Genomic DNA, 12845 nt, shown 5'->3' with positions numbered 1-12845 from the left:
TGTTTGGAACAGTAGTATAAAATAATAACATTGTCTCAACTTTTTACTTTTACATTCTTAATATATATTAGCCATTTCTACAATAACAAACATAAGAAATCAGAAAATCTCAAAGTCCAAATTTCATTTTTCCCCCATCATAAAATCTAGAAGTGGTTTCCAAGCAGAAACAAAACATATTCTTTTCTTTTATTAGAGCAGGCAATTTAGCCATCTCTGCTAATTCCTTTAGTTTCTTCCATCATTCATCCATTGTGGGAAGAAATGTTGCTTTGTATAACTTTGTAGGCTCTCATTTCATTTTAGTGAGTCTGCACTGCAATCTGATCTCTCAGTGACAGATATGGTTCTACAGATTTCTGCAGGTGTGAACTAATGTGCTAGAAATACTTAGTGGTTTTTTTTTTGAAAAGCAGAGAGAATTTCCTACATTATGCAGTGTCTAATTGTCAGAGGGGATAGTGTCTGCTGTCTTATCTGTTAAAACTGATTTCAAAAACAGTTTGGCCCAGTGCAGGAGTTAGTACATTTCTGATCACCTTTAAGCTTCGTACCCACCAGTTTAGCTGGACTTTAGCTGCCAGGGTTTAAACAAAAATGTAAGCGCTTGCTTAATATTTAATTTATTATATAGTTGAACATGGCCATCCAGAAAAGACAGGGAATCATAAACTGGTACCTGCAGGCTTATTTGCCTTCTTTGCCCTTCACTCAGTAGCACTTTCTTACACTCTGTGTTTATGGTTTGGGGCAGAAGAGATGAGGAGAATTTAATTTCCAGTCAAGTTGGAAATGCTCCAACTTGTTGGAAATGTTAAGCATGGGCAAATTTTAAGCTTACCAAAGTTTGTTAGTACTGTAAGGAAAAATTAAAGGGGGATTCTGAGACCACCACCCCTGACCTGCTCCCTCCCTCTTATTAGTTTTCAGCTGCTGCTGACATTCTGGCTTTTACAATGACAACAATTTTTATAGTTTAGCCCTGCATCAAATTGGTAATGAGAGAAAAGAAGCAGTAAAGGAAGTCAGAAGAGATCTGAGTAGTTGTAGATATCTTTGAAGGCTCACCCACTAAAAGATCTCTATATAATTAGTGGTTATCTTGTTCATATGTTCCATTTTCTTTCTTTCCACCATCTCACATTATTTATTTATTTATTTTATTTTTATTTATTTGTTTATTTAGTCCAATACATAATACACATTGAAGAGAATAGATATGTAGTAATATAACTAAAGAAACGAATAGAAGAAAAGATATAAAAGTATAGGTGAACAAATTTGAAAAGAAGAAAAGATAAATGAGATAAGGAGAGACAATTGGACAGGGGACGGAAGGCACACTGGTGCACTTATGCACGCCCCTTACTGACCTCTAAGGAACCTCAAGAGGTTAATCGTGGATAGTCTAAGGGGAAAATGTTGGGGGTTAGGGGTTGACACTACTGAGTCAGGTAATGAGTTCCATGCTTCGACCACTCGGTTGCTGAAGTCATATTTTTTACAGTGAGAAGGACAGAAGGAACATTAGCAAGACAAGATGATGGGCTTCTTACTGGAAGAACCTCAAAGTTCCCCTTCATTTAGTAACTTTTTGAATCTGCACTACCGAGGGGAGTGCATGTTTTTTGTTTTTCTGGTCAGGCATGGTAACAATGCCTTCCAGAGCTAAATAATTTGGCATTCAGTGTTAAATATGAACTGTGAGAAACAGCGTTTGACTTAGACAAAAAGCTCTTTGTATTAGCATAGTCAGAGCTGGAAAGTAATCTTGCAAACAAGCCAAAATGGAATTTATTCTTTGCCAAATTAGGCTGAAAGAGACACAATGTAAAGAGCAAATGACTGTGAGAAGAAACCTCAGGGCAACAGCAGCAGGAGAAGCTGTCATGCTATTAAATCCAGGTTTTTTTTACATTCCAGATTCAGGGGCGCTGTGTATGCCAACACAATACTGCTGGGCCAAACTGTAATCAATGTGCATCTTTTTACAATGATCAGCCATGGAGACCAGCTGAAGATGATAATCCTAATGAATGTCATAGTATGTATGCTTATCTGTTTAAATGTTTATTTAATAAAGTTTTCTAAATGTGTAGATAGTATTCCTAAATATATTAGCCAGTGTTGGGTTCCTATGAGTTCTAACCAGTTCTTTAGAACTGTTAGTAAACTGGTGATGACGTCACAGATCTGGTTCTGTCAGTGCCATCGTGGTTTTTATGCGAATATGTTATCATTACAGAAAAGTTTGCAAGTATTAACTGTATGACTTACAGAATCAGAAAAAGGGAAGATCTGGAAAAGATAGCTGAACATAGACTTAACCAACCTTTAAATGTTTCAGAACAAAGGGTTGGTAATGTGATATTTACAGTTGCCATGTCATCCTAATTCGCCATCAAAATGCTGTCCAGCATTTGGATTAAATACATTTAATTTAAGGGTTGTTTTTTTTTAAATGGTTGAGGTATGCTAGCTTTTAAATCTTATGAGAATAAGCAAAGATTTGGTGATCTTATGATAATGTATTTGTTTTAATTTCTATTTTTTTCTATTTTTATTTTATTATGTGTACCGTAATTCTTCTGTATTATCTACATCAAAGGTTCAGGGGACCAAAGGATAGAAAAATATGTTCAGAAAACATATTAGAGTAGTTACATTAATTACAATATGCTTTTCCTCAGCGATTATGGAAAAGGAATGATTAGGTAAAAGTTAGAAATCAGCAAAACACACATGCTAGTTAAGTATAAACCCAAATTCAAGTTATGTCCTTTTAAAAAAAAATCACCAAAAATTGGTACCATGGATTATGGCTGCATGTATGTAAACATGTTTAAATTTGTAGATATTTCTATTAAATTTATTTATTGTAGGGTTTTTATATTTGGGTTGCAACTTTCTGGGTGAACAAAAGATGGCAACAGAGATTTCTGTATATGGGCTTCAATATTGTTTGATCCAGATATTTGCAGCTCAGATAATAACCCTGATACATAGATTTTCCTGGGGTAGGGTTTGGGAGGGTTTTTTTGCACTTCTATTATTGATAAAGAAACCAAAGTGCCATCTAGTGGTAAAACTGAAAAATTAAAAAACACATTTTTTTAAAAAAAATGAGCATCACATGAGTTGTTACTTTCTTTTCCCTTTCAGGATGCAATTGTAACGGACATTCCCACAAATGCCATTTTGATCAAACTGTATACCAAGCAAATGGGGAGACGAATGGGGGTGTATGTGAAGATTGCCAGCACAACACAGCAGGGAGGAACTGTGAATTTTGCAAATTAAACTTCTTTCGTAACCGGCGGTTTGATCTTGGCCATCCAGAGGTCTGCCAGCGTAAGTAGTGTTCAAGCCTTCTCTCAGTTTCATAACATATTTTCCCAGAATACGTTTTATTGATAAAAACTTCAGAAAAACACACTTTCTCTTTGCTTTAAAAGTTCTTATTAAATTTATTCAAAGCAAACAAGTTAAAAAAAATGGCAAAAGAAATAGAAATGTAAAGTTCCAGGAAGCTCTTGGCAAACATAGAAACATAGAAGAGTGACGGCAGAAAAAGACCTCATGGTCCATCTAGTCTGCCCTTATACTATTTCCTGTATTTCATGTTACAATGGATATATGTTTATCCCAGGCATGTTTAAATTCAGTTACTGTGGATTTACCAACCACGTCTGCTGGAAGTTTGTTCCAAGGATCTACTTACTCTTTCAGTAAAATAATATTTTTTCATGTTGCCTTTGATCTTTCCCCCAACTAACTTCAGATTGTGTCCCCTTGTTCTTGTGTTCACTTTCCTATTAAAGTGATTTTTTTCCTCACTCAAGTAATTAGCTCGGTAGAAACCTGAACACCGAAGGTTGCTGATGCTAAATTTCTTATGAGAACCCTAACTGCTTTTTTCTGAAGGCAGTTCTCAGATTTTCCTGGGAAATAAGGATGATTTGAGCTCACTTAAGTCTGCAAATACATTCACGATTCTTTCTACATATTCCTGTTCCTCTTTCTTTCATCTCTCTTCTTTAGAATCAATTTTAATTATTGATCAGATTTTTTTTTTTTTGCTGTTTCATTTCACTTTTTACTGGTAGTATCCTGCTTTGGTGGCTGCGTAACAGAAAAGTATTCTTTTCATTTTGATCCAATTCAGGGTTTAGATCAGAGGTGTCAAACTCACATCATCACAGTGATGTCACATAATGCAGTGTTTCCCAACCTTGGCAACTTGGAAATATTAGGACTTCAACTCCCAGAATCCCCCAGCCAGTGAATGCTGGCTGGGGAATTCTGGGAGTTGAAGTCCAGATATCTTCAAGTTGCCAAGGTTGGGAAACACTGACATAATGTATCTGGACTTTTTCCTACTTTGCTAAACTGGGCCTGGGCATGGCCAGAGTGTTATGCATGTGGCTTGCAGGCCGGGAGTTTAACAGCCCTAGTCTAGATGAGCTCAGGATCATAATCCATTTTGCCATTGTCCACCTGCTTCTTTTGCTTCCTTTGTTAGTTCTTTATTAAGATTAAATGAAAGATACATAATGAGAAACACTGCAGCAGTCTGCAATGCATATCATAATATTAGTAAGTCTTTATCACTGATAAGTGAAGAGTCTTTTGCTCTATTCCAGCTCATTATTATTTTATAAATTTTGGCCTGCCAAGCTTGGACATTAGGCCTTGTTCCATATTAGAGGTTTTTTAAAAAAAAGAAAACAAGAATATGCAGTCATATTTACACCTTAGAAAAGCAAGTAAAAGAAATAAAGGGAGAATTTAAGAGAAATTAAGAATAATAAATTCCTGTGTAAAATTCCAAACTGTTCTTTAATTTGATGTTGTTTTAACGATAGGTCAGCAACTTTTAAAAAGAGTCTTTATTGATTAGCCCTTGGGACATATCAAAGTGCAAAGTTCCAGAAACAAATTAGTACTAAAATTTGATTAAAGCAATTTAAAACGGAATTTGATAAAATACAATTTAAAATGAAATTGGAATAAAATACAATTTAAAACAAAGTTGGAATAATAAAATAATTTAAGATATAAGTAAAATATGATAAAATTATATTTCGGTGTTACCCGAATCTACCCCAATCAGTCCCACCTATGCAGATCTCAACCAAACCATTTTATTTAAATACTTTGCTGTGTTAAATGTTATTTTCAGGTTCTGGCTGCACATAAAGTAAGTTGTTTTGATATGTGGATCCCAATGGGTAATTTGTTTGGTATACCTATCTCTCATCCCCTTATACACGCAACAATCAAATAGGATGTGAGGCAGGTCTTCTATCTCTACCGCTCTGCAAATGCAGAGATGCTCATTGTAGGGTATAGAATGAAATCTCCCATATCTGACCATTGCGTCAAGTTGTTTGAATCTTGCTCACGTAAATATCTCCCTTAGATGTTTTGGTAGTCATAACTTCAAATAGCTGTCTACTTGAAAAGCATATTTGTATTTACTCAGCTAGTTCAAGTTTGACACCTTACTAAGGATAGCTATATCATTTTGTGCTTCTATACCCTTAATTCTTTGGGCAGCTCCTTTTTTTGAGTTGTTTTCCTGTTATGCAAGAGACAGGAAAGCCACAGTTCCTTACAAAATTTGTTAGTTTTGTGATTGTAATTTTATTTGCTCCATTAGACATAACATGGGGAGTCTATCAGTCTCCATTTCATGGACTTTGCACTAGTAGTTATATGCTCTAATTTTGGATAGTGCATGAGTTGTATAAATTCCCAAATCATTTCTAACTGCTGCAGCAGTTCTTATGTCTACACCCACGTTACATCTCAAATGCAGGGACTGTGGTTGTTCTGGGACTGTGGTTGAGTATAGACCCCAAACATCTGCTCCATACAAGAGCATGGTCTCCATACAAGACCTTAGCTTTATAAACTTTAATTAATAGGGCTAGGGACCCTGGGCAACTATGGTTGTTTAATTTAAGCAGTGAATTCAATCAGGCTTTTGCTCTAAATGTACTCCGTTGATGGAGGCAAGCCCAAGATCCTGTCTTGGAAAAAGTTACATCTAAATATACAAAGGTGTTAACTTGTTCAATTGGTTCACCATCTAATTGCCACCTATGTCTCCGATGGTGTTTTCCAAACCATTATATTTTATTTAGATTTACTAATGATTAGGGAGTTATCCTGTCAATAAGTGCTGAATTTTTTTTAATAGCCTATGTTAGTGATCCTGACGGGTTAAATAAATAAGTGATGGCACGGGTTAAATAAATAAGGTTCAGGAGAGAAGTGTTTTTAATAGGAAAGTGAACAGAAGAACAAGGGGGCACAATCTGACGTTAGTTGGGAGAAAGATTAGAAGTAACATGAGAAAATATTATTTTACTGAAAGAGTAGTAGATGCTTGGAACAAACTTCCAGCAGACATGGTTGGTAAATCCACAGTAACTGAATTTAAACATTCCTGGGACAAACATATATTCATCCTAAGATAAAATACAAGAAATAGTATAATGGCAGACTAGATGGACCAGGAGGTCTTTTTCTGCCGTCAATCTTCTATGTTTCTGTATCTGTTGGCACGTGAGCCATTGCCCTAGCTCTGCTCCAACATGGATGTGTGCGCCAGCCAGCTACATTTTGGCTTGCACAGAGGCTCTGGGGGGGTGTTTTTGGCTTCCAAAGAGCCTCTGGGTGATAGGATAGGGTGTTTTTACCCTCCCCTGGCTCTAGGGAAGCCTTTGGAGCCTGGGGAGGGAGAAACATGAACCTACTGGACCCACCAGAAGTTGTGAAACAGACTGTTTCCAGTCTCCAGCGGGCAGGGGAAGCTGTTTTTGCCCTTCGCGGGCATTGAATTATGGGTGTGGGCATTCATGCATGTGTGATAGTGTGTGTGCATGCTCTTTTGGCACTCAAGGAAAAAAAGGTTCGCCATCACTGGCCTATGTAATCCTACTTGTGACTATGATAATAAAATCATATTATCAGCATAAAGGAAGCTGTTACAGTAAGTATTTAGGATCGTTGGCATGTGTACTATGGGATTCTTAATTAACCCTGGCAGGTCATAGTTTTAACTTCTTTCTTTTCAGCTTGTGAATGTGATCCAGATGGCACTGTTCTTGATTCTAGCTGTGATCGCATGAGTGGTCGCTGCGTCTGTAAGGAAAACGTGCAAGGAGACCGTTGTCATCTTTGCAAACCTGGCTTTACTCAGTTGACCAACTCCAACCCCCAAGGTTGCAGAGGTAGGTTGAAGTCTGAAATAGACCAAGAGGATCTATTGCAATGGAAATGATTCAAACGTTTCATGAAATGAGTGACATATGCATTAGAAGACCATGACAAACCAATATACCCTCGTTGTGACAAGACTCTGGCTTTATTCTCAACATGTGATATAAATGGTCTAATACTGATCTTTTGTGTACCACAAATCAGCCAAGATGATTTCTTTTAAATGTACAGTATTTGGAGAAAGCTTGAAGATGTACAGATCTTTTCATTAGGAACAGAAGGAAAAGAAGTTTGCATGCTTCAAATGTTAAGATGTAATACCCTAGGCCAGTGATTCTCAACCTTTGTAATGCCGCGACCCCTTAATGCAGTTCCTCATGTTGTGGTGACCCCCAACCATAAGTCTAGCAACAATTCTCCCAACAGAGCTTTAAGCTGATTGGCAGGAAGGTCAGAGGAACACTCCCACTGTAAACACCTGATTGGTTGGATTGTAAAAATATGTTCCAAGGCATCAGAATAGAAGCTTTAGTTCCTAACACACCATGGGAAATTTGTCTTTTCCCAGGGTCTTGGGCGACCCCTGTGAAATGGTCGTTCGACCCCCAAAGGGGTCCCGACCCCCAGGTTGAGAACCACTGCCCTAGGCTATATCAGGAGATATGCAGGATTTAGGTTATCCTATGAATTATGAGAAAAATAAGTGATTGAGTTTTCTATTTATTAATATTTAAATCTAATGTGACTTCTATTTGTTCCAGCATTAGATCTCTCTCTCTCTCTCTCTCTCTATCTCTCTCTCTCTCTCTCACACACACACACACACACACATTTTATAAAATGCACTCTGTGTGTGTGTGTGTGTGTGTGTATGTATGTGAGTGTTCTATCTATCTATCTATCTATCTATCTATCTATCTATCTATCTATCTATCTATGGTGCTTCATTGGGGAGAACGTGACTGTTTATATTTCCCTTTTCCATATTTTCAGCTATTTTTAGCTCAAAATTAAATTTTACTTATGAGATTGTGTGTACTCCCTTAATGAGTTTGAAATGTACGATAGATATAGATTGTCCTGTGGATATTGAAGCCCCACTTTAGTACCAGAAAAGGTGACCTATTTTTTTAAAAACATAGCCAGTCCCAGTGATTAAATTGAAACTTAATGAGGTTGTGAAAAGAAAAAAAAAACAGGCAAAAAGGCACAGGCAGTTCTTATTGGTAAATAACTACAGCTGCACCTTAGATTTCTTTTTCGTTTGAGAAAAGCAGACAAACAAAAAAAAGTCATCCAAAAAGGGGGGAAAGTGAAACCAATCTCCCCGTCACCTTTGCAAGTGACTGGGAGGAATGTAAATATCTGAAGGATGTCAGAGCAACATCTCCAGTAGAGCCTGCTGATGTATGTAGTTAGGATGAGAATATGGAAGGGGAGATGTCTTGCTCAGTTGTGTTGTGCATAGGTGGTTAATATAAATTCCTTGTTTGTAAATAATGTCCCAAAGGTGGTCTTGAAAAGGCAACTGGACTTTCTTGTTTTTTTTCCACTTCTAATCCAAGGAACTTCAGTCAGAACTGAAGAAACTTCTTGGATGAGAAGCGAAATATTTTTAAGGAAAAAAACCTGAAAAGGTCCAGGTGCCTTTTGAAAAGCACCATTACAACAGTCATGACCTGTATTATTGAGAATTTACACACACGTTTAGAAATAATGGTTTGTAGCTTTCTATGTTAGGTAAACTCAGACAATTACAACTCATTTAATAATCAGCTCATGAAAAAATGTGTGAATCAGGCCATAGCTTCACCACCTTAGATTTACGATAGACATTAAAACTGGGGCTCGAAGTGGTTTTCCCTTTTAACATTTCAAAATTGTCAATTCTGCTTGCATTCCTATTTGCAGGTCCAGATGTTTCTTTGCCAAGTCTCAATAGTGAGAACTTGGGTATGTGTTTTAAGATGAGCTTCAGTTTACTAAACTGATGTCACTTCTTACATTTAGAAATGATATTCATTCAAGCAGCATCAATCTCTTGTGCAAATGTTGTTTTGATTTGAACTTCAGTGACGTCACAAGCAGGAGCCATATATGAGTAATAATGCCATTCTTCTGTTACTCCCCAAGAGATGGCAGTAAGCAACTGTTACATTGGATCAGGCAAACAATAACATAAAATCCTAGCAATTTTTTTCCTCCTAAAAGCCTGGCTTCTTGTCTACCTTATTAATCTAAGAAAAAGAGGGGAAAAAAATAGAATTTATACCAAGTTTCTGTCTAATGCCAGTAACTGGTTAATAGAGCATGTTACTATTAACCAGTTACGAAATATAGTAACTGGTTAATAGAGCATGCACACAAACACCCTTCCTACTCTCAGTTTGAAATTATACTCCAGATACCAAAATAATGGTCATCTTCAATCTGCAGTGCACCTCGCCCCGGACTGAAGCTTCACAAGTATATGTATGACAAATTAAATAAATAAATAAATAAGTGAGTGAGTGAGTGAGTGAGTGAGTGAGTGAATGAATGAATGAATGAATGAATGAATGAATGAATGAATAAGTAGTTGTAATTATCCCGGTTGTTTCTTCTGCTCCACTCCATATTTTATAGGAAAGCTAAAGCAAGAAATAATGTAAGGTAGAGAAATTTGGAGTTCCAGATTTATTTCATGGAGAACTATACAATATTTATTTCCTCCATCAAACTTCTCTAATCCCTTTCCAAAAGGCATCTTGACTCATAGAAATAACAACAGTGTGGCCATGAATTTCACAAATTCAGTGTACGGAGCAATAGAATAGGGGAAGGCAGCCTGAAAACTGGCTCTTTTGCCACCTTTGACAGGTGTACTCTAGAATTGTGTCTTTTCAGTCCGATACTATTTTGTGTCAAAGAACATCGATACTTCCTCCTCTCCCTTCCAGGAGTTCTGACAAGGCAACTGGCCCTATTTTGTTTTTTTCAGAATGTGCCTGCAACCTCCTGGGCAGTCGCAGAAATATGCCCTGTGATGATGAAACTGGACACTGTTTCTGCCTTCCAAATGTGGTGGGAGAGAAGTGTGACAAGTGTGCTGTGAATCACTGGAAAATTGCAAGCGGGCAGGGCTGCTGGCCTTGCGACTGCCACCCTCAGAATTCACTCAGCCTTCAGTGCAACCAGGTATCCACTGCAAAGAAGAAAGAGGGCAACCTTGCTTTCAATTCGTGAGGGTGGGAAAGCAGAGGGGAATATGAAACTATCGCAATTTACAGTTCCATAAGCTGGGCACTCAATAGTCTGTTGCTGAGAGGAAGACACTATTTTGTTCTTCTGCTACAGAAGCTTATAGGTGGCACCGAATCCTCCAGTCTCATCTACATAAAATTTACAGGAAGAATTTTTTTGAAAAGAGCACTCCTTTTCAAAAACCCCACTCAGCGTGAGGTTTTCTCATGCTATCTTTCATTTTTTCCATTTAGCACAGATAATACATTGACAGGTGGGAGGTAGAACTAGAAGCCTGGCATCTTAGAAAATCTTTTCTTAGACTTTATTGTTTATGAGAGGGTGATGGAATGTCTAATGTCACAATTCAAAGTGTTGGTTATGACCTATAAAGCCCTTCATGGCACCGGACCAGAATATCTTCGGGACCGCCTCCTGCCGCACGAATCCCAGCGACCGGTTAGGTCCCACAGAGTTGGCCTTCTCCGGGTCCCGTCGACTAAACAATGTCGTCTGGCGGGACCCAGGGGAAGAGCCTTCTCTGTGGGGGGCCCGACCCTCTGGAACCAGCTCCCCCCTGAGATTAGGATTGCCCCCACCCTCCCTGCCTTTCGTAAACTCCTTAAGACCCACCTTTGCCGTCAGGCATGGGGGAACTAAAACACCTCCCCCTTGCCCATGTTGTTTTGTTGATTGATTGACTGTGTGCCTGTTTTTTATATATACTGTTTTTTATGAGATTATTAATTTAAATTGGAACTGGATGGGTGGGCATTGGATTTGGTATTGTGTACTGTACTGTTTTTTATTATTGTTGTGAGCCGCCCCGAGTTTGCGGAGAGGGGCGGCATATAAATCCAATAAACCTAAACCTAAACCTAATGACCTTGGGAACATAAAGAAAGGAGGAAGATATTACAAAGATAAGTTCTTTCTCGTTCTGGGGAGTGAAACATGTGAAAAAGAACCTAAGAATGCTAGATATAAGTAGATCTGGAGAACTGTTTTGACAGACTTTCAAGATTCTGTGTCTCCTCAATCTGATACTATTACTAGAATAAAGACCATTCAGAAATCCAAGTGTTTCTTATTTCCTGAATCTGCTTGAGAGGCTTGAGAGCTTCCTAGAAGCATTCAAATGAGATTGCTTCTGCTTTTTTTCCCCATTGAGAAAAAAAATAGAGGATCCGCTGGTGCCATCTGCAGCTCTGAACTTCAGATTGTAGCTTTTATTTAGACTGTGTTACTGAAGTTCCTAGCTGGAAGAAATGTGCCTAAATAGGCATTGTATAAAGCACATGGAACTCAGGATTCATTTAAAACTTAGGAATCATTTAACATTTAAACTCTTCTACTGCCTTTCCAGTGCAGTGGAATTGTAACTCTTAAGAAGACTGGATTCTGAAGATTGGGCTGGCTAATTCTTAAAGCAGCAATCCTACTTCCATATCCAGTTGACAAAATTTAGGTTAATCTGAAAGATATAGATTGTTGTGATCATTGAACTTCAAAACCAAGCAAGGATCAGCTGCAGATGACTCTTGTTCCAAAACCAACACTAGGCTTGGAACAAGACTTTAGTCACCAGAAGAGTCTACTTTCTTCTATGTCACAGCTTGATCTTTACCCTTCAAGCTCCCTGTGGCCTGTTCTGTTCTCCAGATTATTGGACAGTTCTACATTATTGTTGTTGTGTGTTGATGTCCTTTACTCTATGACATTTCTTGTTTTCTTTGTAGTTTACAGGGCAATGTCCATGCAGGGAAGGCTATGGTGGACTGACATGCTCTACTGTTGGAGTACAGGAATGTCCACACCATACATTTGGAAATGTTAGGACTGGATGTAGAGGTATGGAAAGTTGGACATATCTGTTTGGAGACTTCTGTGTATTTCATTGCTAACCATCTGTCCTCAACATCAGCCTTTTTCTGTTGACATCTGTTTCTGCTCTAATTCTTACCAGAGATTTGTAACCATTATCTTTTCTTTTGACTTCTTCCTATTTGTTTAGCTTATTTCAATTCTTAGTATTCCATAGGATGGAAATTTAGCAAACATCTAATAGCAAACTTATCTATTCTAGCTTGGGTATGAAATAAGAAGCACACTTAAAAATTTCACGAATAAAGGAGAGTTATTATGTATTTTTATCAATTCAGTCCTAATATTTAAAATTGTGTAAAATTTTTAAAGTGCTGTTAGCTGCCCAGAGAGGATTTATTTGAAGTTGACCAACTTGAAAACCTACCTACCTCCTTACACACATAAACACACACACGCGCACACACACACACACACACACACACACACATCTCCATGTAGTATTTTTGTCTTCTGCTTCTTTTCTTCCTGTTTAGAAGGATTTCCTTCTCTGTAATGTGAATTTAACT

At 37.7% G+C, this 12845-nt stretch overlaps 1 protein-coding gene across 1 annotated transcript in view; it reads left to right on the top strand.

The window, feature by feature from the left end:
* Positions 1–12845, top strand: part of LAMB3 (laminin subunit beta 3) — a 75612-nt gene that overhangs the window by 34069 nt on the left and 28698 nt on the right. The window contains exons 9-13 of the mRNA XM_070745597.1: positions 1924–2044; positions 3163–3351; positions 7086–7241; positions 10211–10407; positions 12192–12303. Of these exons, the coding sequence (XP_070601698.1) occupies positions 1924–2044; positions 3163–3351; positions 7086–7241; positions 10211–10407; positions 12192–12303 (775 nt within the window). The remainder of the gene's footprint in view (positions 1–1923; positions 2045–3162; positions 3352–7085; positions 7242–10210; positions 10408–12191; positions 12304–12845) is intronic.

The sequence above is a fragment of the Erythrolamprus reginae genome, chromosome 3 (genome assembly GCF_031021105.1).
Source record: "Erythrolamprus reginae isolate rEryReg1 chromosome 3, rEryReg1.hap1, whole genome shotgun sequence".
In the NCBI taxonomy this organism is placed as follows: domain Eukaryota; kingdom Metazoa; phylum Chordata; class Lepidosauria; order Squamata; family Dipsadidae; genus Erythrolamprus; species Erythrolamprus reginae.
This window is presented reverse-complemented; position numbering and strand designations above follow the sequence as displayed.